At 42.2% G+C, this 22,891-nt stretch overlaps 1 protein-coding gene across 9 annotated transcripts in view; it reads right to left on the reverse strand.

Moving 5' to 3' along the window:
* Positions 1-22,891, reverse strand: part of LOC123773049 (G-protein coupled receptor GRL101) — a 119,334-nt gene that overhangs the window by 48,945 nt on the left and 47,498 nt on the right. For 7 of the 9 annotated variants that reach the window (XM_069315260.1, XM_069315256.1, XM_069315255.1 and 4 more), the window contains 8 exons: positions 21,892-21,990; positions 16,842-16,988; positions 16,046-16,195; positions 12,948-13,073; positions 10,507-10,623; positions 9,906-10,022; positions 6,063-6,194; positions 5,530-5,646 (listed from right to left, as the gene is read on the reverse strand). In XM_069315260.1, coding sequence (XP_069171361.1) covers positions 5,530-5,646; positions 6,063-6,194; positions 9,906-10,022; positions 10,507-10,623; positions 12,948-13,073; positions 16,046-16,195; positions 16,842-16,988; positions 21,892-21,990 — 1,005 coding nt within the window. Of the gene's footprint in view, positions 1-5,529; positions 5,647-6,062; positions 6,195-9,905; positions 10,023-10,506; positions 10,624-12,947; positions 13,074-16,045; positions 16,196-16,841; positions 16,989-18,182; positions 18,852-21,891; positions 21,991-22,891 lie in introns of those variants that run through there. The other 2 variants (XM_069315263.1, XM_069315257.1) reach the window with 2 other exon arrangements.

Raw genomic sequence — 22,891 nt, forward strand, 5'->3', positions numbered from 1 at the left:
GATAAGGAGGTTGATGCTGTATCCCCCAGCCCGAGAGATGGATAAGGAGGTTGATGCTGTATACACCAGCCCGAGAGATGGATAAGGAGGTTGATGCTGTATACACCAGCCCGAGAGATGGATAAGGGGGTTGATGCTGTACCCACCAGCCCGAGAGATGGATAAGGAGGTTGATGCTGTATCCCCCAGCCCGAGAGATGGATAAGGAGGTTGATGCTGTATACACCAGCCCGAGAGATGGATAAGGGGGTTGATGCTGTACCCACCAGCCCGAGAGATGGATAAGGAGGTTGATGCTGTATCCCCCAGCCCGAGAGATGGATAAGGAGGTTGATGCTGTATACACCAGCCCGAGAGATGGATAAGGGGGTTGATGCTGTACCCACCAGCCCGAGAGATGGATAAGGAGGTTGATGCTGTATACACCAGCCCGAGAGATGGATAAGGGGGTTGATGCTGTACCCACCAGCCCGAGAGATGGATAAGGAGGTTGATGCTGTACCCACCAGCCCGAGAGATGGATAAGGAGGTTGATGCTGTACCCACCAGCCCGAGAGATGGATAAGGAGGTTGATGCTGTACCAACCAGCCCGAGAGATGGATAAGGGGTTGATGCTGTATCCTCCAGCCCGAGAGATGGATAAGGAGGTTGATGCTGTATCCACCAGCCCGAGAGATGGATAAGGGGGTTGATGCTGTACCCACCAGCCCGAGACATGGATAAGGGGGTTGATGCTGTACCCACCAGCCCGAGACATGGATAAGGGGGTTGATGCTGTACCCACCAGCCCGAGACATGGATAAGGGGGTTGATGCTGTACCCACCAGCCCGAGAGATGGATAAGGGGTTGATGCTGTATCCTCCAGCCCGAGAGATGGATAAGGAGGTTGATGCTGTATCCACCAGCCCGAGAGATGGATAAGGGGGTTGATGCTGTACCCACCAGCTCGAGACATGGATAAGGGGTTGATGCTGTATCCTCCAGCCCGAGAGATGGATAAGGGGTTGATGCTGTATCCACTAGCCCGAGAGAAATGATCAAGGGATTAAGACGACCTAAGAGCCCAGCATGCAGTCCTGTATTCTCCTCGAATAATTCATCGTTCCATTAACCCTATTCCAGCTTCTCTTCCTGTTGATGCTGCTCACACCCCCCCCCATCCCAACCTCCTCCTGCTGCTCTTAAGCCCCATCCCCTTCCATCTTCCTCACCACATCCTCTGTTTCCACATTCTCTTATCCTTCCTCTGACAACATCTAGCCATTACCACAAATCCCTTCACAAATGTATTTATGTTCTTGATGAAGCTGAGAGATCTACACCCACGTAACTCAATGTGTGGAGTCCGTACCCGCGCGTGCGTGCTTGCGTGTTCTCGGTCAACTATTACAACTATCAATCAACACACAATTCAACCATTCAAATCATCTTGTACAGGAATGTATTTATAAAAGACTAACAAAGGAGCCATGATTGAGGGAAAGATGTACAGGTTTGGTAGGCAAGTTGCGTAGCTGGGGCCAGATTCACGAAAGCACTTGCGCAAGCACTTACGAACCTGTACATCTTTTCTCAATCTTTGGTGGCTTTGTTTACAATTATTAAACAGTTAATGAACTCCGAAGCACCAGGAGGCTGTTTTTAACAATAACAACAGTTGATTGGCAAGTTTGCATGCTTGTAAACTGTTTAATAAGTGTAACCAAAGCCGTCAAAGATTGAGGAAAGATGTACACGTCCGTAAGTACTTGCGTAACTGCTTCGTGAATCTGGCCCCTGGTCGCTGTATCCCAAGTGCAAGACGTGTAGTGACACAGGTAAGTGTACAAGGCCTTGGTGTTGCAACCTGCAACACCCAACGGTCACCAACATCAACAGTAAACAACAATATATACTATTCATTTTTCCCTTCAATTCATATTTTACTTATTAAAACCTATTACAATTATTGGTTTATTGTTATTAATCTTGTTTGTTCAGGTCACTGGTTAGAGTTTACTGTAAGGCTTGCAGTCAGAGGTACACTGGCTGTGTGCAGGTGTGTGTAGCAGTGAGGGAGTCACGTGTTATGCTACTCTGCTGTTGCTCGTTCATTGACCACATCTGTCTTATCTGTATTGTAAACATTATTACCATCACGTCATTGCTATTAGTAGCATGTTCAGCCAGTCATTACAGTTAAGATATTTACTTATATTGTCATACTCTTTAACGTTATCTATAAACCAAATTAATATATCAAGCGTCGAACTGCTGACCTCTAGGTATTCTCAGCCTCACTAATCATCGGTACGTACAAATATCTTCAACCTACAAACAGACTTGTAGGTATTATTTTACACCCAAAACCCTGTTACTGCTTTCTGTAGGCGAAGGGACGTCTGGCCAGTCATTAGTTAGACAAAGTGTCCACCCGAGGCACTCTGTATGGTGCTGGCCCAACCTCTCGAGGGTTGTTAAGGCCTATCAACCTCTGGAGGCTTGTTAAGGCCTCCACAATTGCTTACCGAGCAACCAGCACAAATACTGTAGTCGTCAACATAGTTCAGGACTTAAGCAAACTCTGGGTGTATATTGAGAGCGAAGCGAGCCACACATCTCGGTTTATGAGTCGTGTGACTTGTCGTATATCAGCCTGTATACTCACCGTGATGTATACCAGGTGGTCCTAGGCGTGGACAGAGCAAACCCCCTAACGTAAGGAAATTATATTTAAACAAGCGGAAAGCTATCTACTTAAGGTAGATAAGTTCCCAATATACAGTGTCGTGAATGAATTAAAAAGTCACAAATTTCTATGACCTTACCAAGTCAATCATTACTCGAACCTTTTCTCAAAGGTTCACACAACAGGTAATGCTGTCAATAACAACTTCCATTCTAACATTCATATTAATTTCCACAACGACAAATTATTCTTAATCTTGCCTTTGGGCGTAGTCTTCCTTAGTTAACTCAAGCCACAACCTAACTCTTGCTAATCCCAAGGCACTCTGCCCTCCGCTGATTGACGTAATCTCCAGCAAGCAACCCGTCCTCGACTCAAGTCCATTACATCCAGCGGTCGACATCATAGACGCATTCATACATTTTTACATGCTGGTCATTCAAAATAGTAATTTTCTCAAATATAAATTAATATTATAATATATTAGCATATTGTGCATATATAGGCATAGGTTAGGTTAGGTGTTTAGGTTCTGTTCGCGATTATTTGTATTTGTAGTATGTGAGTGACATTTATAGCGTTGTGGTTCGAACAAAATTCGTCAGTGAAACACTTGTTCCGGAAGTGTTCGAACGAAATCAGTTGTGAGTCGTGTGCAAACAGTTTTTTATTCATAAACAGGGGGTTTGGCGGGTGGATGGAATCACTTTTGGGTCTTTGTTTGGAGAACGGGCTGGCGGTCACACACCAGCCCGTTCTCTCAGGCGTTCCCAATGTCAGTAAATGGTATCACTAAATTGCCCGAACCTAACCTACCCGAGGGCCCACGAACAGAAAACGGGACATCGCATAAATTTCGCGAGCCGCTACCACTTTTAATACATCAGTTTTTGGCCTTAGGGAAATTAAAGGTCCAAATGCGATGTAGTGTTCAGGATAGTGTGTTACACTCTCACTCACTCACTCACACGCACACACACTGGGTGCTGGAAAGTGCTGGGAAGACAGGACACCACGAGCGTAGCTCTCATCCTGTAACTACACTTAGGTAATTACACACACACACACACACTCTCTGTCTCTCACTCTCTGTCTGTCTCTATATGTCTGTCTCTGCCTGTCTCTCTCTCTGTCTCTGGCCAACAATCGTGGCAGCCCGTGAGCCAACAACACAGCCTCGGGCAATACTGTCCGAGCTCCACCCGACACAAACACACTTTCGTCAATTAAAATATAAAGTGCATTCAAAATCCTTATTTTCCCAGTACCAAGTAAAATTATTATATATTATAATTTACTGTATAATTAGCCGTATAATATGTTAGGTTAAGGTGTTTAGCTTCTGTTAGCAATTATTCGCATTTGTAGTACGTGAGCGAAGCATTTACTGAAGTGCGATTCGAGCAGTGGATGCGAGTGAAATTCGAGCGTCATCAGTTGAGAGTTGTATTTGACGAAGTGTTTTTACGTACATAAATAGGGGACCTGGCGGCTCAGCCCGTCCTCACATACAAAGATCCAAGCTCGTTAATCCAGCCACCAAACCCACTGTTTATGAATGAAAAGCAGTTTATACACGAATCACAACTGATGACGTCCGAACAATTCCGAAACATGTGCTTTGCTGCAACTCTACTCCAATCCATTACATCCAGTGGTCGACCCTACAGGCGCATTCATAAATTTGTACATGCTGTTCATTCAAAACGGGAATTTTCTCAAATATAAATTAATATTATAATATATTAGCATATTGTGCATATATAGGCATAGGATAGGTTAGGTGTTTAGGTTCTGTTAGCGATTATTTGTATTTGTAGTACGTGGGTGAAGCATTTATAGCGTTGTGGTTCGAAGAAAATTCGTCAGTGAAGCACTTGTTCCAGAAGTGTTCGAATGTCAGCAGTTGTGAGTCGTGTGTAAACCGTTTTTTATTCATAAACAGGGGGTTTAGCGGGTGCATGGAATCCCTTTTGGGTCTTTGTTTGCAGGACTGGCTGTTTGCTGACGTCTTTTGTTCGAACTACAAAGTTGTAAATGCTTCACCCACGTACTACAAATACAAAAAATCGCCAACAGAACCTAAACACCTAACCTAACCTATCCCTATATATGCACAATATGCTAATATATTATAATATTAATTTATATTTGAGAAAATTCACGTTTTGAATGAACAGCATGTACAAATTTATGAATACGCCTGTTGGATCGACCGCTGGATGTAATGGACTTGAGTCGAGGACGGGTTGCACATTGTTTCCCAAACGTAATCATTTACATGTTTACATTAAATTTCATCTGTTCATTCCAAAGACACCAACGATGTTCCGGAACCAGTGTTCAATTTTAAGTTCATTAACCGTCTATTGAGGTCATGTAACACATACTTTTTGTCTGAATATATTACCTATTTTTAGTGTCATCGGCAAGTTTACTAAATGTGTTGTTTACTATGTTTATAAATCATTTACGTATATGATAAACAATACAGGTCCCAGGACAGAGCCTTGCGGCACTCCACTTGCTACCGTTCTTACTACTGTTGACGGTGTTTCCTGTGCAGTAGCTATGCAGTCATCCAATTTAAGAGGTTCACTCGAATACCATGCGCCTTATTAGTAATCTGTAGGTATAGTAAGTCTCCACTCTTACTTGTAGTTATTGTAAGTGCAACAAGTGACATATAGGCATCGTCTCACTGCTTGCGTCAAGAAGTTAATTGCAACAGTTACTCCTCCACATCACAGATTTACTTACGACATGTCCCCCTGCGTCAATATGGTTACTTACAACAGCAGCGCTATGCGTCACTGGTTTACTTACGATAGCTGTTCTCTACATCACAAATTTACTTACGACAGTTGTCCTCGTCATCCCAGGTGAGGGGGCACTGGACCTCTCCGTCACACAACATGGTGGGGGGCAGGCAGGGTCCAGACCCACACTGGTACAGTCCAGCGCCACACTTCTCCGCTGCAACACCAGGAGGGAGGGGAGACAAGGGCAGTACAAGTGTTATAACACTGGGATGGATGTTGACATTCTTTTTGATGTGACCGTTATCCAGATTGCATGGTAGGGGAGGAAGAGAGAGAGGAAGGGAGAGAGAGAGAGAGAGAGAGAGAGAGAGAGAGAGAGAGAGAGAGAGAGAGAGAGAGAGAGAGAGAGAGAGAGAGAGAGAGAGAGAGAGAGAGAGAGAGAGAGAGAGAGAGAGACATATATAGAGCAAGAGAGTCGCAGTGAACCTAGCAATTTCGTGCAACAGCTATAGTGGCTGTGTTCCTTACGTTAAATCCTCCTGGTAGATTCTGGTAGTGAACATTTTGAGCCATTGTAAACAAACCAGTCATTAACATATTTACGACTACCCTTTAAGACATGATACTCACAGCAGTTGAAGAGATGTGAGGAATCTGCACAAGCGCGCCTGGGGTTGATGGAGGCGTCGCATTTGACCAAGAGTGGCGCGCACTGGCCACTCGCGCACTCGAACTCGTCAGAGCCACACCTCTCCGGCCGTGCTGACGGAGTACACACACACACACACACCTGTAGCTTCACACCTACACAGGTTATATACATAACAATAGAAATTGATATAGACCTACCAGTGGTATCCTCAGAAATACAGTATACTATCCTGGGTCATTCATTAATGTCTTTCAATACCTTTGTTATTGCGAAATGTCGAGGAAGATTAGTTTCCTAAACGTTTACCACTATCGTAATTGGTTTACAATACATCGTTCAGGTCACGAGGTCCAAACTTTCCCCCTTTATAAGTACACATAAATATGTGGACAAGACCTTAATCCTCTTAGGGAAGGTAGTTAACAGGAGAAAGCACTAAGTCCGTATGACTATATATCAATTAAAAGGGATATGTGGACAAGTTGTAATAAGAGGACGGAGTGAAGGAACAGTGCCCTACCACTTACACCATCGGGAATCGAACACCGACTCTGTAAGAAGTTAGGCCGTTGCTCTACCAACGAGTCGAAGCCGATGCCCAATATAATCTTCCAAGTGTTCTATTCCGACAAGAATACAATACTGTAAACCTACACATAACCAATGATTGGGTATAAAGTATTGGGTATACAGCATTGGGTATACAGTATTGGGTATACAGTATTGGGTATACTCGCAAACCGGTGATTTTATCCGACGTATAAAACACTGACAGTCTCTAAATAATCCTTAAAAGGTATATTCAACTTACATTTAAATGGGAAAGGAGGTTAGTGGGTAATATTAAGGGTTGGAGCGACCAGGGACGAGAGTTCGATGCCTTCGCACTGCTCCAAAAGAGGTAAAGTAATTTTAAGGAGAAACTTCTATGTTTTCCCTCGTAGATACATCACGCTAGTGTGGTTTTCATTGTGCATAACCCATATAGGTTTAAAATGTTGTATGGCAACAATTTAATATAAATACATCTATAGGATTTTTGGTTCTTAAAAAATAAGGTTAGAATACATAAATATATTCTTTGGTGAAAGTCCACTTTAGAAAGACTCCAAAGGCTTTATAAAATTGTTAAGGGAAGGAACTGCTCATACAGCGTAAGAGATTTACATATGAAAAGCCAGTTGGTCGGAATTCCCTCTTCAGACAGATAAATATCACCCATGAGTATATAGCGAAATATAATAAAATATTAAAGTAAATAAAATAAGTAAAAATCTAAGAAAAAAAAAGATTTACACCATTTTAAAATCACAGAAAACTTAACAAGTACAAAATGTCCAGGTTTAATAATGGAACAACGTGTGTTGGAGACAAAAGGGTTATACAGGGTTGCAGTCTCCGTGGTGTAGTGGTAAGACACTCGCCTGGCGTTCGCGAGCGCTTTGTCATGGGTTCGTATCCTGGCCGGGGAGGATTTACTGGACGCAAATCTTTAACTGTAGCCTCTGTTTAACTCAACAGTAAAATGGGTACTTAGTTGTAAAAACGATTCTTGGCGGGGATCGTATTCCAGGGAACATAGGATTAAGGACTTGCCCGAAACGCTACGCGTGCCAGTGGCTGTACAAGAATGTAACAACTCTTGTATATATAAAATAAAACATAAAATAAAATACATACATGTCAGCAATACTGGTGCTCCAGAGTAATACTCGACCCGCCTCATGACACATAAGTATCATAAAGATGCTTCTGAATAAACTCCTTCAATGTGAATCTATTGTGTTGAAAACTGTCTGGAAACCGCTCAAGTTACGCCATAAGAAAAAACTTAGGGGACATATAAATTCTCAAATTTTAATTAAGAAAATAAGAGAAGAGAATATACATATAAGTAATTGCAGTCAATAATCAGCAGGCGTACCAACATTGGTGGGAAGGCGATCAGGACGCAGCAGGAATACCAACACCGGCGAGGAAGGTGGGGGGAGACGCAGCAGGAGTACCAACACTGGCGAGGAAGGTGGGGGAGGATGCAGCAGGAGTACCAACACCGGCGAGGAAGGTGGGGGAGGACGCAGCAGGAGTACCAACACCGGCGAAGAAGGTGGTGTGGACGCAGCAGGAGTACCAACACTGGCGAGGAAGGTGGTGGAGGACGCAGCAGGGGTACCAACACTGGCGAGGAAGGTGGTGGAGGACGCAGCAGGAGTACCAACACCGGCGAGGAAGGTGGGGGAGGACGCAGCAGGAGTACCAACACCGGCGAGGAAGGTGGGGGAGGACGCAGCAGGAGTACCAACACCGGCGAGGAAGGACGCTGGTGTTCATGTAATAAACTAATGAGCTCCAGCTCTCTCTTGACTTCATGCCAGAATTCAATTACCTGTAATTAATGGAATCGGGAGACAGACGCGCACACGTATCTTCCAGACCCTTCACCACTACAGGTGTCTGACGCACGACGTATTGACACGACACTTGAGAACACCAGACCCTTCACCACGACAAGTGTCTGACGCACGACGTATTGACACGACACTTGAGAACACCAGACCCTTCACCACGACAAGTGTCTGACGCACGACGTATTGACACGACACTTGAGAACACCAGACCCTTCACCACGACAAGTGTCTGACGCACGACGTATTGACATGACACTTGAGAACACCAGACCCTTCACCACGACAAGTGTCTGACGCACGACGTATTGACACGACACTTGAGAACACCAGACCCTTCACCACGACAAGTGTCTGACGCACGACGTATTGACACGACACTTGAGAACACCAGACCCTTCACCACGACAAGTGTCTGACGCACGACGTATTGACATGACACTTGAGAACACCAGACCCTTCACCATGACAGGTGTCTGGCGCACGACGTATTGAGGCTTATTATCTTCACTGCACCACGACGAGGAGGCGGTGGTATGAGAAGAGGAGGAAGGTAATAAGAGGTATGAGAGGCAGGAAGGATAGCAGGAGGAGGAGAAATATGAGATCTAAAACCCCGTACCGAGCTTGAATAGACTTCAACCCTACTGGTCAGTGACAGTCAACTTTATCTCTCTCTCTTTATTATATTATGTTCTTCATTTGGGATGTTAAACTCTCCAAAGTTAATTTTACAGTTCTACGTGTCGCTAAATGACGCATTTTGCTGAAGCTCTCTTCATCCTCTTCGGAGGCAGAAAGTTAACCCAAAGTAGCGGGTTTAACAGTAGAATGTCTATATATATACCATGTAGGATGAGGGGAAGTGTTACCTAGCCGAGAATAGGTGGCACTCTTGTCATGCATTCTCATGGCACTTCTATCTTGGTCTTATAGATGGTAGAAAGTACCTAAACTAAACTAAAGGGAATAGTTGAATGAAAATGTTTGATATGAAGTGCTTCGGCTATGTCCAATACCTTATTGTTGTATCTGTCGATTATTGTGTTGTCAAGATATCTCTCGTGAAGATCTGACTGAAATTATGTCACCTTTGATAGAGCCTTTTAGTTTGTGTATTGTTAGGAGCCTTGAGAGAGATGTTGACGTCTTGCCTGTATATTGAGATCGTTGGGATTGACAGTCCGCATGTAGGCATGTAAAGTCTCTTTCAAAGCGTTTTGCTTGGTGTCGGGAGTAAGTAGACACTAACAAGCTCATGAAGAACTCTCGACAGTAAACGGAACACCTTCAATAACTCCAGCTAAAGACACGCCACCCACAACACATGCAAATTCAATATACGCTACTCACACCCCCCGAAGCAACCACAACAGCCCACAACACCCCCCCCAGCAGGTAACAGTAGGTGCTCACCACAGCTGGCCTCGTCGGAAGCATCAGGACAGTCAGGGATCCAGTCACACCACTGCTGCTCCGGGAGGCACTGTCCCCCGCCACACTTCCTGTAGCCCGGCCCGCACCCCACCTTGCCTGAGAGAGAGAGAGAGAGAGAGAGAGAGAGAGAGAGAGAGAGAGAGAGAGAGAGAGAGAGAGAGAGAGAGAGAGAGAGAGAGAGAGAGAGAGAGAGGAGAGAAGTAAACCAAAGTTTAAGTTCTCTTTATTGTTCATAATGACCAATATACAAAATATAATATGTTAATACATACCCAGACAAATAGATGTGATATATATTAATAATTATTAGCATAAATGAAAATATCGTTGAAAACAGATTATATACATATACTATAACAAATATACTCCTTAAAAATTTATACTGGTCCAAGCAAATTTTTACCCGAGAACATGTAAATTCAGAGTAAATTACCATTTACACTGTCGGAAACAACAGACAGACCAAGCAACAAAATAATGTTTTACGTGCGAATATTCGGTTAAAACAAAGGAGACATTGCCCCGACAGAGCAAAGGTTTACAGAGATAAAAGCCTTCAAAACAAAGGATGTTTACCTACCGCAATTGACCTCGTCTGACTGATCATAGCACTGATATTGGAGGTCACAGCGAGCGACGGCAGGGATACACTGGCCGCTCGCACACTGCCACTCAGAACTGCTGCACTCAGATCGTGCTGTAGAGACAACACGGACTCTATTACTGCCCACTTATTGAAACGTGTTTACAAGAAGCAATGAAGAAAGCCATGAGTATAGGCACATCAGTTCTGGACCGATGATTATAGCTCAACCCAAAGAAGGCACGAGGTAAAGCATACGGTCCAGGTAGTAACGAGGTAGGGGGTTGCAATAGTGTTGAGTTTAGATTGATGATTGATGAAGATTAAGCCACCCAAAAGGTGGCACGGGCATGAATAGCCCGTAAGTGGACGCCCTTTTGAGCCATTACCAGTATCAATAGATGATACTGGAGATCTGTGGAGGTGCGACTGCACCCTGCGTGACGGGAGATGTCTCCCATCCTGTTGAGTTCAAGCTTGACATTACATTTATACTCAAATGCAAGACTACTGAGGTATTAAATATTGCAACACATGGATATAGAAACGAAACTTTCTTATTAATATTGCTTGAACTTAGAGCTTGGGCAGTAAATACACTCAACATCGACATATGTCAAAGATAACTCCGTCAGGCGGTATGTTAAAAGTTTCCCACAAAGTGACTGGCTTACACAGTCGCACTTCTCAAGTACTAGTTCTAGAATATTTGAACATCTGGTATTCTGAAATATGTAGACGCAAGTTTCCTCAAGTGACCTATCGCACTCACTGATAATTGTTACACATGTAGTCTCTAAATACAAATAATACAATTAAATACAAGTATACAAGTAATCTTTGTTACACAAGTAAGTTTTGCAGGCGATGAGTCACAATAACGTGGCAGAAGTATGTTGACCAATCCACACACTAGAAAATGAAGGGACGACGACGTTTCGGTCCGTCCTGAACCATTCTCAAGTCGATTGACGACTTGAGAATGGTCCAGGACGGACCGAAACGTCGTCGTCCCTTCATTTTTTAGTGTGTGGTTTGGTCAACAAGTAAGTTTTGCTCACAACCCCTCATAAACACGAAGTTATAATATGGGTAACCAATATCAATATGCTGTGAGCCTTTCCACTTAAGAGAAGCAATTTGATGTGGGACTCGGATGGTAATATCTTGCCTCGATGAACTGTGCGGGCAATATGATCAATATTTCCACCTGGCTTCTCTCCTACCAGTGAGCCACGAATATATCTCATGCTTCATAACCGCCAGCTCCAACCACCATGTCCTAACCCAACCTACGCCTAACTATACATAGAACTTTAATATAAAATAATATTAACTCATAAGAACAAACCAAATGTTAACACACAGAATGTTAACATTTAAAAAATGCGTCTTCTTGGACAACCGTAGCTTTAACGAGCCTGGTCTGAGGACAGGTTGGTATGTAATGCAGTTTTCATTCATAAACAAACGGGGGTTTACGGCTGGATTAATGAACATTTGACTTTTCTTGATGAGGACGGGCTGCCCCATTGGTGTTTATGTGTAGCCTTGTCAGCGTGACTACGTTCGAAACTACGGCTCGAGACGTGCTTCACACACTTGCAGCCCGTGAACACATCTAATGAACACATCTACACTGTGAACACATCTAATGTCAACCGCATGAAACCAAACGCATCATCAACAAAAGGTCCGCCAGGTCCACAACGTATAAGCCAAATACTGACTACAACAAACCCTATATATAGGTCAGTATTTGGACTTAAAAGAGTCCCGTTGGCCACGTTCGAGCCGATGACTTCAAACATGCTACTTCGTTGACCTTGAGCCTGCAGTGTAAACACTCCCTAAACCGCTCGGACAAGGCAGCTGGAAGCTGACTGTGTGAATGAGCAGCAGTGCCAGACGGGAGGGGGTGTTGCAGGCTGTGCTCCCCTAACTTCCCCGGTAACTACATAAAATAGGAGTTGATGCAATATTTTTTATCAAAGAACCCTGCAGTAAACAACTTTACACCTCAAAGCTTTAGTTTCACTGCCATATAAATAAATAAATAAATAAATTAGCCAATATATATATATATATATATATATATATATATATATATATATATATATATATATATATATATATATATATATACATATACTGTACATATACTGTACATATACTGTAAATATATATCAAGAAAGATATAGGCACAACATTTTTGCTGGTTTATATTCAATATCTATGAATATAATTCTACAGAAAAAAAAGTATGGATATATATCATCAGTAGTAAAAAAAAACAAATATCAATTACTTTAACATAAAACAGGCCTCCATCACCTGCCAAACAAATCAGGAATATGTACCCACTTGTTTAACTCCCAAGACGTTCACCTCAGGCTCGTGACGAAAGGAAAACGGGAACAGGTTAAGTATTGACTCACAGCAGTTGTGTTCGTCGTCGCCGTGAAGACAGTCGTACTTGTGGTCGCAGCGGAGGGTTGAGGGGAGACAGCGGCCGTCACCACACCGGAACACCTCCTCTCGCTCCCCGTCACACCTCGCCTCCCCTGTAACACGTACCTCGTTTATATCAACCGCCAACATGTTCAATACCAACACGGCGTTTATGCTATCAAAGTTATGAACGGCTGAGCGTGTTAGAGGTGTACTAGGGGTTCATACTAGCCCCCCGCATTAATTTGTGTCATATTGATGAACCGATGATTCACCAATTTAATGATTGTGAAAAGGGTTCGTTCACCATGCTACCATTAGCAATTATGTGGTCCTTTGCTGATCACTCGACTGCTTCTTGCGTGCTAGAAATACAATGTTACGTCAACTGACTGTAACCTGTAAGTTGAGCGTGCGTATATTTCCTGTAACCTGAATATTAAGGTTACTTATATTTACTGTAACCAAACTGTTGAGTAATTAACCAGGAAGACAGTGATGCCGTCATCTTGAAAGAACGAACAGTGGCTTGACTATGTTCGGTTTGGGAGAATACATCACAATGTACAAGACATCTTCAAGTATATCTCAGTTTCTCTAAGACGTATTTTTTTTTTAAGATTTGTAATGTTTTATATATACTAAATATGGTGTTGTCATTATAAGACTTGACTGTATTCTTCTTCAAATAATCTTTAACTGTGGAATCCTATTGAAAAAGGTTTTGGATGTAGTATTGGATTGTCTCTTCCCTTCCCCCTTTCAGCGACTGACAGCTTAATAATAGCTCAAATACCGGGGAAAATAAAATCACTTTACCAGAAACTTCACCACAATCAATACCACACAACGAACACCCACAACACAACACCAACACCACCATAATACCAACAACCACAACACAATACCAACACCACCATAACACCAACAACCACAACACAATACCAACACCACCATAACACCAACAACCACAACACAATACCAACACCACCATAACACCAACAACCACAACACAATACCAACACCACCATAACACCAACAACCACAACACAATACCAACACCACCATAACACCAACAACCACAACACAATACCAACACCACCATAACACCAACAACCACAACACAATAATAACTACATCACAATCCTTAACAATTACAACGAGTAAAATGATACACCATTAATTACAGTACTAACACGAGTACAAGCAAAAGCACTAGGAACAAGGTGGCCAGGGACAATGGAGCAACAGAACAAGGCGGCCAGGAACAACGGAGCAACAGGAACAAGGCGGCCAGGAGCAATGGAACAAGATGAACAAGGTGCCGAGGAACAATGGAACAAGAGGAACAAGGTGGCTAGGAACAATGGAACAAGAGGAAACCCTAAGGAGTCAACACGCCCGGTTGTCTCAGACATAGAGGACACAAGAGCACTAAGAGAGAGAGAGAGAGAGAGAGAGAGAGAGAGAGAGAGAGAGAGAGAGAGAGAGAGAGAGAGAGAGAGAGAGAGAGAGAGAGAGAGAGAGAGAGAGAGAGAGAGAGAGAGAGAGAGAGAGAGAGAGACCTTCACTGATACATCTCACTCTTGATAGCGTCGCCGCCTCCCAGCTGTGTTTACATCCAAGGTTATTATTTTCTGTATTCTCACCCGCCATTAACACCAAACATGCAACAATAGTACACAAAACTTGAAGTAATGGTACATGAAATTTGCAACAATAGTGCAGCATAATAGCCCTAAAATTTAGCTAAACATGAAACTATATTTTTTTTGCCAAAAAGGCATTGTATCGAGGTTAGTTAACAAAAAGCGTAGCGCCATCTATAAGGTAAAAACTCAGGCTTAGTAATTCCGTGATGTTCAGTCTGAAAATAATACGCTTTACCCAGAATTTCTTCATGAAAGCAAGACAAAAATTAAACTCGAAGAATGTCAAAGACCATAACGTTTCATGTAATATTTTTGTCTGGAACAGACGCCGTGGAGGAAACATTCAGCGTGAACTGAAACATTTTGCTCTAATAAAATTGAGCTTCACAAAATTGGTTGGACACTGAGCACAGTGACGTCGACTATAAAATGCAAGCATATCATCTTATCAAATTTAGAAAAATATAATTTTGATATGACAGAGAAGATGAGAGAGTGGCCAAGTTGAGTGTGTGTGTGTGCGTGTGTGTGCGTGTAATTACCTAAGTGTAGTTACAGGATGAGAGCTACGCTCGTGGTGTCCCGTCTTCCTAACACTCTTTGTCATATAACGCTTTGAAACTACTGACGGTCTTGGCCTCCACCACCACCTAACCTAACTTGTTCCAACCGTCTACCACTCTGTTTGCGAAAATGAATTTTCTTATATTTTTTCTTTTTCTTTCTTTTCTTTTTCTTATATTTCTTATATTTTTCTTATAGTTAGTGTGTGTGTGTGTGTGTGTGTGTGTGTGTGTGTGTGTGTGTGTGTGTGTGTGTGTGTGTGTGTGTGTGTGACTGCAGTGTGTCAAACAAAGAATGAACAGGCATGTGTGTGACCATTGTTTGACAAAATGATGTCTGCAGGCCCTTTCCCCCGGAAATGGCCCAGGTAATAAGGGATTGCAGATGCAAAGCTGTTTCTTTTATACTACGGACTGCGTTGTGTTGCCGCGTATGTGTTCAGCTGGCTTGAACATCAAGGTCATTATTATATTACATACAAGGCAATGTATCATTGTCTTTTGCTCTTAAAATACAAAGTGTTACGTTGCGCTTGTTTCCGGTAATCCTGGCAACTCTGAAAAAGCATTCACATTTAACAGGACGTAGATATCCAACACTATATGCTCATGACCCACAAAGCCTTTCGTCAACATCATAAACATAACACCCTTCACCATCACTATACAGCTCACAACACAGTTCACCATCACTATACAGCTCACAACACCCTTACTGACAAGATCCTCCACTACATGACCCATTGCCAACACCATAACCAACCCTCTCTACCAAATACTAGCATCATCACAGTGCGTACCCTGGAGTAGAGCACGTGTAGCACCCTCAGGGCACGTGAGCAGCCTCAGAGGACGTGCAGCAACACTCACCACAGCCCGTCTCGTCGGAGAGGTAGCCGCCATTGTGGCAGTCGTTGGTGCCGTCGCAGACGTAGGTGGGGGCGATGCACCTGTCGAGGACACGGTCGAGGCTGGCCACGGAGCAGGTGAGTGAGGCGCCCACCTCACACACCCTCACACCTGTAGAGAAACTCCACCACATTCCTCACAAACTTCACTGCCTTGCCTAAACACGCTAAGAATTTTCAATATACAATCAAAAGCATATTTTTGCCCTTTTAAACCTCTTCCGAAATCTGCCACAAGTTTGAGAGTTATATATTGAAACATTTTCCAATCTTTTTACTATAGAATTTTTTTAACAGACATATACATTTGTTACATTAAACACTGCACAGTATGACAAAAACCAGCGCCTATCCCTGAGGTCATGGTACTTATAGCAACTATTTGGCCAAATGGGAAACATTTCTAACCTCAACAAAAATATTAAACCTAACCCAACCTGTCCTAACCATTCTAGGCCTAATACACGCTCTTTAAGGCAAAATATAGTACATATATGTGCTATACTAGGCCTAAGAATGTTTATGTTTGGTTTTCAGCTTTATGTTTCCCGGACGTTTATAAATTTAAAAGAACAAAATGGGACTACAACTGCTACAATAAATCAGAAATTAGCACACACATAAAACAAAGTATAAATAAGGGTTTTGAACCTTTTTATTTTTGTTGTTCAGTTCAAATATCGAATAGCAAACAATAAACTATTTACTACAGAGGGATTTAAGCCATTCTGTCACTGCTTGCAATAAGAGCCCCGTACCGTCAGTGACGGTGTAGGTGGAGTCTGTACAGTTGACCTCGTCAGCACAGTCAGGAAGACAGTCACAGTGGGAGTCACAGACGTTGCTGACCAAGATGCAGCGGGTGTTTGGGCACTCAAACTGGCTCTCTGGGTCACACTCCCCACCTGCGGGACACACCTGGTGTTAGCACAATATATTACACAGAGCCTTGACACTATAAGATGTATATTACCTTGACACTAAAGTATACGCATGATCTTGACTGTACAGGAGACACATGCCACTAAAGGAATACTATGACTATGACATTAAGGGATACACATAACTGTCTCTAAAGCATACATATGACATTGGCATTACAGGATATATATGGTATTGGCGCTACAGGATTCAAATTACTTTGTTCTAGTTCATACTGACGATTGCACTTCAATATTAACATATACATGAAAAGAAATGCCGACTGCTACAAGACTCATTAATTCCCAAGATGTAGCCACATTATCCTGGGGTGGATGATGAAAAATTATATTTCTTGCAGAGAAAACACAGACCATGATCATGACTAGACTCCATGACTGTGAACCTATTAATGCCATATGGATGGGTGGAATAAATCTAGTGTTTGGCGATGAAATTACACTCTTCAATGACAATGAAAAGTCACGTGTTGAATGTTGCAAGTAAGACAGCCAAGAAATTTGCAGCTTAAGGCGCATTTCATACATTCTCGACGGCAGAGGTTGGAAAACTTTACAGTTAGCAAACATCTTGAGTATGCACCACGTTTATGCGGCCTGACTTCCTATCATTTATCCAAATTTACGACACAGTAGTGAACTTTAACTTTGAGCACTAAATAGAGTTCATTCCCAATAGAACCAAATAATAAGCTCATCAAACAAATGAGTGCTATGGTCAGGTTTCAAATGAGCTCGTGTAGGATACTAGCTCTTTGGCTTGCAGTTCAGTAGGAGCATCAGTGACACTCCTAATGAACCCTAGTCATAGATTAAGTAAAGCAACAAAGAGCTGACTACGATAATACCATCTTTCATCCCTTGACACGAGAATATACAGCACTTATCTCTCTGTCTAAGACAGGGAAGTGTAAGGCGCACCGAGATAGACAGGTTGCTAAATTGCAATTTCAGCCCCTGACAAGATAATAGTATTTAACTCCATATAATGTGAAAAATAAGTTTTTTTTACAATAACTCCAGCCAAATTTTAGTTATAATAATAATTATAATAATAACAATAATAATAAATAATAATAATAATAATAATTTCAAGATAAACTCTTAACTAGTGACACGTAAAATAATAATAATAACTAACCAAATGAGAATACATACATAAAATAGTAGTAACAACAGTCTTGTTGATCCGCATAGACAATTCCTGATGAACGGAAATAGCTTCAAATTAGCGTGAATGAAGAACATCTTTCCCTAAGCTGTGCATCAGCAAAATTTCCCCCCGGCACGGAAGATCGATCCTCAGACTTTGTACACACGTCGAGGGATTAGCGAGTTCGTTAAGAGCTTCCACTGACCATTAGAAAGCTATTGGGCAGCGCTTAGCGTTATTCCTCTAGTTGTTTTGCAACCACCTGGATTAGAGTTGGTCCTGGGCTTCTAAGGTGTTGTTGTTCCCGTGTAGACTCGCTTTGGCGTGCTAGGGACAGCTTTGTGATTGTAGTAAGTCCTGTAGGAAGTTAGTAAGTAAGTCTTTGTAGTAAGTCAGTCCTGTAGTAATGTCTCCCTTGTAGGTAAGTCCTCTCACCTGGTGTGGGAAGTCTAACATGTGAACGTGGGAGATATCAAGGTCTTGGGGCCGTTCATCTTTATCAACATCTCGTGTTCTTTCTGCACTCACACACACACACACACATACACACACACACACACACACACACACACACACACACACACACACACACACACACACACACACACACACACATATATAGATATACACATGCATACAAGCATACAAACATTCACATATATGGATGCAAATGCACAAACACATGCACATCAACACTTGTACAAGCACAGGTCTAAATGCACACACATACACACACATGTTTAGACAGCTATTACGGGCTGTTTCCTGTGTGTGGGTGTGTGTATATGTGTGGAAAAACAAAACAAAAAATAATTAGTTAGTAGTTAGTAACAGTTGATTGACAGTTGAGAGGCGGGCCGAAAGAGCAGAGCTCAACCCCCGCAAGCACAACTAAGTGAATACACATATACAGACTTGTACAAATACACATACGCATGTACAAACTCATGAACACACACACATTTACATGTACAGACACACACATGCAAAAACATACAGAAAAACATGCAGAAACATAAAGACATACACATTTACAGACACTACTCATTTAGATAGAATCAATACACTCGTAATTATCATTACCAAATCCTTACATTAAAAAACACACTTTGTTTAAGTTCCACCTGAGTTTCTGTATCTAATGCCGTTCAAGTATTTGTGAGTGTTGTTTATGTTTATTTATTTGTTTACGCGCCATACATGTTTTTAAATACGTCACACAGGTTCTTAAACATGTCACACATGTTTTCAAACGCGTCACACATGTTTTCAGACGCGTCACACATGTTTTTAAACACGTCAGACATGTTTGTAGAGGCCTCATATGTGTTTTTATGGCTTCATGTTTGTTTTAATACTTTAATGTTTTTAAAGGGGCTCACATATGTTTTTGAAATGCTGTGCATGTTTAATTTAAGCCAAATTGTGAAAATAATTAATTTCTAAATGAACTGTAGAGGAAAATATAATTTACATAACCTTGGGGGAACTCGATATATTCCTCACTCCCTCAAAGCATATTATCGAGGTACGAAAGGCCAAATAATTTCCGTATTAGAATTTATGATGTTGGCGGAAATTAATTAAAAAAACTGGGAGCGCCTCATACAGATTCCAAATATTAAATAACCAAATACCATATGTATATTATATATATATATTCTCTGTCAGAAATAATCCTGGCATTCTGTGCCAAGCTTCCCAGTGGGAAACATAATAAAACAAATGTCTGCCTTTTGGTTCTTGTAAAAACCGGACGAGGATATTGCATGTCCTATACAAGAGGCACAGCAGGAGGTAGATAAGGTGAGGGATTCTCCCTCAGTCCTCGTCCCCTCTCAGTTACAGCTCCGCTCCTGTGCCAGGTAAGTCCACTACGGGCTCACCATAGCCCGTGCTGCTGTTTTGTTCCCAGTAGCTGAATCTTAAATAACAACAACCACCTTAGTCCTGGTAAGGCGCTCTCTCTCTCAGTCCTGGTGACTCTCTCAGTCCTGGTGAAGAGTTATTCGTCAGTTACCATGTTTGATCACCATGAAAGCACCATCTTTCCTCATCACAAGGAACACAAGCCTAAGACTCACCAACTCCAAACTCTCTGATAGTTTACACGTATACTTGTGGCGAGGGACCCGTAGGTTAATCTTAGCATCGTCCGACTTAGAGCTCCCAATATACATGGGATGTCGTCAAATCCTATTAAGGCTTCGGCCAACCAATCCATACTGCATACGGATTCGAGTTTGGTTATATCGAGAAGTGGTGCCGCGACTCTCTGCTTGGCCTTTTACATTTTATCTTTCATGTTTTAACGCTCAAATAAAGCGGGGTAAGTTACTGTACTAGTATGATGTACAAAATAACCTGAACTATATTCCATCCCGGATTTGTGTGTGTGTGTTCATCCGTGTATATTGTGTATTCTATAGCCAAACATTTATTGTGAGCCACAGCAAAACTTATAAATGAAAAGAGGAATAGGAAAGCAAAATTGCCACAGACTAGGGAATACTACGGACTTTGACTGAAAAATGTATGATTCTGAGGCTATAGGTAATGATGATAGAGCCACCAGCTATCAGCGCCATAGTGTTGATACTGGGAAGTCTGAAAGCCATGCTTGTCATGGAAGCTGCGGACTGTAGGCTTCACGGGGACCTGGTTGTCACAGAAGCAACGGCTTCACGTGCATCTGGTTACCATGGAAACCACGGACACTAAATTGAAGTAAACGGGACGACATATTTTGTAACAACTTAGTTACGGTGAATATACAGGGTTACCATTGACGACGGGTTGCAATTGATGACGGGTTGACACTTCCGCCAGCTTTGATATACTGTAGAAAGCTACTTTGTTACAGAAGGCAGCAACTGCCACACCACCGTTGTAACATAGGATATTAATAGATCCCCTGGCAGGGGAGGTAACCATTAGGAGAGGGGAGAGAGAGAGAGAGAGAGAGAGAGAGAGAGAGAGAGAGAGAGAGAGAGAGAGAGAGAGAGAGAGAGAGAGAGAGAGAGAGAGAGAGAGAGAGAGAGAGAGAGAGAAAAAACTTGCTAAAGCATACAATTAAGCTGGTGACCCCAGAACAGAAAGTTTACTGGCCTAGCCTCATGACCCAAGCTGCAGGTAGCCAACTGTCCTCATAATTACGATAAACCTGATGAAAGACCTCATAAGAGAATTCAGACAATAACAGATAATAACAAGCCAATCACAGCAAGTGACACCAATTCAAGTTCCAGAACACTTGGCTAAGGAAGGCGGTCAGTGACCCTCCAAGTCTATGCTATGCCTAAGGAAGGCGTTTAGTGACCCACTAGCCTGTGGCAGCCTATCCGGGAAAGTGTCTATTGGCACTCAGACTTTGAGAGCCAGTTTCCTAACGACTGACTAACCTAACGAGCACTTGTACAACCAACAGTGAACAGAAGATACATATAACTGCAAAATTTAAATAAAATTAAGCATGCGCCACTTACCTGATAAAGCTATACGTGATAACGAAAATTAAAGTTGGTATTAAACCATATTAACAAATAAAGCAAAATCAAACGAAATATTCTTCACATTTTAAGGCAACATGGCGAGGTAATAAGAGTAAGCCGTGAAGGGAGAGAAGGTGCTCCGGGCGAAGGGAGAGAAGGTGCTCCGGGCGAAGGGAGAGAGGTGTTAGTGAGAGCCGTGGGCGAGGCAGGCGGAGGTACTGACACTGGAGTTCGTCGGCGTGGTTGTCGCGGCAGTCGGGCCACCCGTCGCACCAGTAGTAGCGGTGCACCCGCATCCCGGACCCGCACACCGCGAAGTTCTCTGTCGGCGACCACCAACACACTCACGTCAAGTTTATTATTGTGTATGGAGGGTACCCGGCAGTGCCCGGGGTCTCTCTCTCTCTCATACAGTAACTTTAGATATTACAATATATTTGAGACAAGTGCTGCACCATTACTGTACAGAGTAATACATTATTGACTATTGTACAAGTATGATGCACAAAATAACCTGAACTATAATCCTTCCCGAATTTCTGATACTGAAGTCATGTTAAGTTTCGCACCGAGTACATGTATTAGGGAACCCCATCAAATTTCAATAGCGTATTGAACCGACATTGTATGTATCCAAATAATGTGATAAATAAATGCGCTTATCACTTATTAGGCCTCAACCAAATTGCATTTCTTAACGAAACATTTTTTTTCTAAAGGTATAAAAAAGAACAACATTGGACCATTACTTGCCAAATGTTAATAAATTCCATCATCAGAGTTAAAGACGATTGATTGTGGACTACTGACGTCTCTCTGGGACAAATTAAATGGCTTTAAACCTCTCTCTAGAACAAATTTTGTGGTGATTGTATGAGGTTAATTTCCTGGATGTTGAGACTGACATAAATAATCAAAAATAGGTAAAGAGAAAAAAATGTAGAAATTAATATTATATACACACACACACATATATATATATATATATATATATATATATATATATATATATATATATATATATATATATATATATATATATATATATATATATATATATATATATATATATATATATATGAATGAAAACTCACACCCCAGAAGTGACTCGAACCCATACTCCCAGAAGCAACGCAACTGGTAACTACAGGGCGCCTTAATCCGCTTGACCATCACGGCCGTCAAAAGGAAGTGATAGCCGAGGCTATTTGAGCCACTTCCCC

Source organism: Procambarus clarkii, chromosome 81, assembly GCF_040958095.1.
Source record: "Procambarus clarkii isolate CNS0578487 chromosome 81, FALCON_Pclarkii_2.0, whole genome shotgun sequence".
Classification (NCBI taxonomy): domain Eukaryota; kingdom Metazoa; phylum Arthropoda; class Malacostraca; order Decapoda; family Cambaridae; genus Procambarus; species Procambarus clarkii.